At 52.1% G+C, this 5,000-nt stretch overlaps 1 protein-coding gene across 1 annotated transcript in view; it reads right to left on the reverse strand.

Annotated features, from left to right (window-relative positions):
• dhx32b (DEAH (Asp-Glu-Ala-His) box polypeptide 32b) overlaps positions 1-5,000 on the reverse strand; it is a 13,054-nt gene that overhangs the window by 5,351 nt on the left and 2,703 nt on the right. The window contains exons 3-7 of the mRNA XM_080016959.1: positions 4,088-4,475; positions 3,186-3,413; positions 2,435-2,528; positions 2,182-2,331; positions 1-148 (exon numbers count right to left, since the gene is read on the reverse strand). The exon at positions 1-148 is cut by the window's left edge and continues 44 nt beyond it. Of these exons, the coding sequence (XP_079873085.1) occupies positions 1-148; positions 2,182-2,331; positions 2,435-2,528; positions 3,186-3,413; positions 4,088-4,475 (1,008 nt within the window). The remainder of the gene's footprint in view (positions 149-2,181; positions 2,332-2,434; positions 2,529-3,185; positions 3,414-4,087; positions 4,476-5,000) is intronic.

A 5,000-nucleotide genomic window follows, 5' to 3' on the forward strand; every position in this document is an offset into this window, starting at 1 on the left:
AACTCGCAGGAGGCCAGCAGTGTCTTGGCCATCTGGGGCTCCAGCGGGAACTCGGACATGATGATGCCCATCTCGGACAGGTTGCCGTCGTCATCCAGCGCCGCCAAGTAGTCCAGCTCCTCCAGAGCCTGCATGAGGCCCTCGGGGTCTGAGGTGGAGGGGGCAGGGAAGGATAAAAAAAAAAAAAACACACACAAAAAAAACATTAAATCATGTCTAATTACACACAAAATACACTTTGGATAAATGTATATCACATTTGGCGCTGTACTCATATGCTTGTACTTAAAACAGACACCGACCAAACAAACACTACTTATTTAATAAACCAAAAAATAAACCTAGAACCCTAAAAGCAACGTTTGGTGACATACAATAAACCTAATAATAAACAAACACTATAAATAATACTAAAAATGAACAACAAACCTAAGAAATGAAAATCAGTGTATGTACAATAAACCTCAATTTAAACAATACACCTAAAATCTTTAAATAAACCTGGAAAATAGACAAACATTGTTTGTTGATTTTCAGTTTGGTATCGGCAAGCGCTCAACACTGGTATCAATGCACCTACTTTAAACCCTAAAGTGCAATTCCTAAAGTGGTGGAAGCCTCCAGTTCAACAGGACGGCCCCCTACAGGGCCGCGCTACCAACCAACAACAACAAGGAGAAAAGGCAGCAGGGGATTTAAAGTTCCTAATCCTCCAACATCTGCCACGTTTTGCAATGAGAGAGAGAGAGAGAGAGAGAGAGAGAGAGAGAGAGAGAGAGAGAGAGAGAGAGAGAGAGAGAGAGAGAGAGAGTGAGTGTGTGTTATGGCAGATCCCGGCGGCACACGGAAGCAGGTCAGCGCTGAGACAATGCCGGCGGAACAGGAGCTGTCAGATCCGCTGCGGTTACAGCTCACTGCTCCCAAACAGAACATTCCCCGTTCTGACCCAGTTGACGGAGCGCCTCAACCCGACTGCACCCGGAACGTCCCGTTATCAGAGAAGAAGAAAAACAAAATGAACGTTTAGTCATCCAAGCTGCCTGGACTGCATAGCGTGTGAAAGTTGTGAAATTTCTTCCGGGTTGGCGCTTTAAAAAAAAAAAAAAAAAAAAAAAAAAGCGAATTTCTTTGGGTTTGGTGACGCCGTGGTTAAAACGGACGGAGGTACGAGCGTCCGGGATGAAGACATCACTAATTCCTATGAAATGACCTGCACCTACTTTAAAGCCTAAAGTGCAATTCCTAAAGTGGTGGAAGCCTCCAATTTAACAGGACGGCCCCCTACAGGGCCGCGCTCCCAACCACCAACAAGAAAGGCGATTTAAATTATTATTTTTTAATTTCATATTTCAGGAACGCAGACACAACGGGCCTCGTCCACGGCCGTGAAGCCCGATTCCAGATGTTCCCACGAAGTCGCAGAGAATCTGTCGCCCTCCACCGTCATTTGACGTCGAACGTCGGTTTGGAAACCTGCGTCAGTGAACAACAGATGTTTGAGGAGGCTGCGTCGTAAACCTGACGAACCTCATTATCACCTTGTTAACCAAGCCGCTTGAAGGTGATTCACACCGACATACGAGGACCCAAGAGCGTGCTGCCGAGCCTAAATGGAGCGCTTGGATAACTGTCAAAAATATGGCTTGTTGAATGTGCGTTAGATGTCGTTTCCCGGGGCACGAAAGGAAAAAAAAAAAAGACAAAATTATCTCTAAAATCAAAACCCAGCCTCGACTTCAACCCGGACTTCCCCCGTCAGCAGGTGAACGCGCCCGTTAAGAGACAACGCCTCGTCCGTTCAGACTCCCCGGGCGTTCGTAGGGGACGACCTTCCTCAATCCCGGGGTCCTGTGGGGGTCACGGGGGATCTTCTCCCCCGGGGAAAAAAGGCGCTCGTTCGGTTTGCCCCGCGGTCGAAGCGGGCTTCACCCCACACCAGCTCGGCTGTCGCGGCTTTTTCCGAAAAGCGGTTTGCGAGGCTCCCGTCAGCCCCGGCCAGAGGAGCAGCGCGACGGGAGGGTACGGCGTCGTCGGCGTAAAGGCGTCGAATTCCCGGGTCGCTGATATAAACAGTGAATGAAAGGGGGCCCTCGGACGGAACCCCGGGGGCGCTCCCGCGCGGGTCGTGAAGCCCTGAGAGAAAGGTCGGAACGCGAGCCGCTTCCCCCGGGCGTCTCCTACCCGGCCTGTCGATGAAGTCGCAGTGGCCCAGTCCGCTGATCTCCATCCTCTTCAGGAAGAGCGCGGTGGCGGTGATGTCCGACTCCAGGATGCGGGGGCGCGTCTCGCCGGGGAGGGGCCAGTCCTCCGGGTACAGGCAGAAACACTTCCCTGCGGGAGAGGGGGAGTCGCGCGGTCAGCTTCGGTGGGGGGTGGGGGTGGGGTCAGCGGGGGGCGGAGGGAAGTCAACGCCGATCGGGGTTTCATTTCTTACCTGTCGGACCCGCCAGCTGCCGGCGAGCCCTGGCTTCGCCCGCGCTGACCGGCTGAATGACGGCCGAGTTGGCCCGGATCCTGGGATTGTACACCTGCAACAGGAGCGGAGGACGTTGGCGCTCATGGTACCAATATAAATGTTTTCCATCTATCCAGGGTCTGTACTGCAGCTCACCAGACGAAGGTAATGTTATTGTTTTATTCCTTTGTTTTGTTTGGATTGAAAATGCCCTTTTATTTTTATACATATATATATATATATATATTTATGTTCATGAGCTCTATTTATATTCTACCTATTTCCATTGAGTCTCAGATTGATAACACTGATATTTTGGATGGCGACATTTTTCCACAGACACTTATTAAAAATAAAAATGAAACAGTCATTTTAGTACCTGGGTTTAGTTTATAGAGGGGTTAAGTTTCATTTTTAAATTAATTTTTTTTTTGTAGTTTTACGTTAATTGTTCATAATAATAACCTTCCATAAGATAAAATACATGATGGGTTACGGAGTGTGCGTGGCAATATTTTTAATGAGCATAAAACCCCAGAGAAAACGATTGTAATGTGCTATAACGTTCAAGGTCAACTATATTTGACCTTTTCCAATGAGAAACACTGGTTTCTAGTGGACGCAGCGCAGGAAGAAAACAAAGGCTAATCTGTCGCTCACTAGCTGCCTAAGTGAGACCGCAAAACCCACATTTAGATTTGCGCCAGATTTGAAACGGAGGAGGACGTACATTTCTTTTGTGGAGGCCGGCGTCGATGACAAACTTTATGGAGCCCGCGTCCCAGAAGAGGTCCCCGTTCGGACCGGAGGTGAGGAACACTCGGCGGGTCCGGGCGTCGGCCGAGGGCGGCAGCGTCCCCGCCCGGCCGGGGTGCGCGGGGACGGGCGTGAGATCGGCCGGCGCGGGGGGGAGCCCGGGGCCCCCCCGGCGGAGGAGGCCGCAGGCCAGGTCGACCTCCTGGCAGAGAGAGAGAGAGAGAGAGAGAGAGAGAGAGAGAGAGAGACTGAAAGCTCGGTTCCTCGAGGGGGATCAGGGATTTGAAAAGGTGTTGACGATTACGTTTATTTGACAGATCCGAGACGTAAGTAGCCAAAGCAATTTCTGCAGCAGCTACGAGCGATCGGCGATTTGTTCGTATCGAACAAATCTTTGAGATGACTCAGGAGTCGGAAGCTGCCAAATGAGCCGTTTGGCGTCCTCGAAGGAAAAGAGCCGAGTGTTATATTAAAGGCGTTTGGCGCGATTCATGTCGAATGAGACTGATTCACACCTTGCATTCTCCCAAAAATTAATAACTGGGACAGAATGAAATGATTCCCGTTAAGAGCCAAACCTACTCGTTAGTTGCTCACCAGAAGTCCTCCCTCGCTCGCCGAGAGTTACACCAACCGAACCAAATGAACGAAAAAGAGTCGACGAAAGGGAACGACCCCTTTCACCGAGTCTCAAAAGAGGGATTCATTTCATCATCACAAACGAGCCGCGTCTGCAAGAATGACACACGCGATGAGATTGAAACGAGCGTGCACGGCGGTGACAGTGCTGCTTCCCAGCTCTGATCACGTCATAATACGTTCCACCCGGGGTGGAACTGCCCTTTTGAAGCAACCTTTAAAATGGCCGCCACGCACCTGCGCCGTGACCAGAAACACGACCACGTCCCCGTCCTCCTCGGAGCGGTGAATCTCCAGCACCAGGCGCAGGGCGGAGCAGACGTAGTCTTTGTGGCCGCCGCTGTACACCACCTCCCCTACGCCCGGGCTTTCCAGCTGGATGAGCGGGACGGCCGCGCCACCGGCGCCGCCGCCGTAGTGGGCCAGCAGCTTGGGGCCCGGCGGGTCGGCGGAGAGGAGCACCACCCGGAGCTCCGACCGCTGCAGGGCGATGTCCCTGAGCAGGCCCAGGAGCACGTCAGTGGCCACCGTCCTCTGCTGGGCCTGGTCCACCACCACCACACCGTAGCGCTCCAGCAGGGGGTCCGACATCATCTCCCTCAGCAGCATGTCGTCCGTGCAGTACCTGGTAACGGTTTGGGTGGGGGTGTGGGGGTGTGGGGCGGGGTTAATGGTCGGAATAAGAAAAGTTCAACGTGTCGACAACGTACTGAGAACGCTGCACGCTGTGATACTGGAAGGAGGCCAGCGTGCGCAAACACAGCAGAGAAAAACACCGACATGTGACCGGGGCCAGAACGGCACTGTGTACAATGGGTGAGCCCACTCCACCCAAGACACACACTGAATCTAATACTCCCACGGTGGTTTTCATGAAAACGCTTGCAATGCTCAAACGACGTCACGATGAATACTCAACAAAGCAGCGAACAAGAGAGGCGCTCGTTTGATCATTATTATTTATCGCCATTTCTCGATGCCTGTTTAGCGACATTAACTCTCAATTCCCCTGATTAAATACGCATAGTGGATCAGTTAGTGCCGGCCGGTTATGATGCGAGGCCCCACATCCTAACCTCAAGAATGCGCCCCCCCCACCCCCCAAAAAAAAGGCCAAGACGCGGAGCATGACATGCGGGCGGAGAGCCGA

This window comes from Zeus faber (genome assembly GCF_960531495.2).
Source record: "Zeus faber genome assembly, chromosome: 16".
NCBI lineage: Eukaryota > Metazoa > Chordata > Actinopteri > Zeiformes > Zeidae > Zeus > Zeus faber.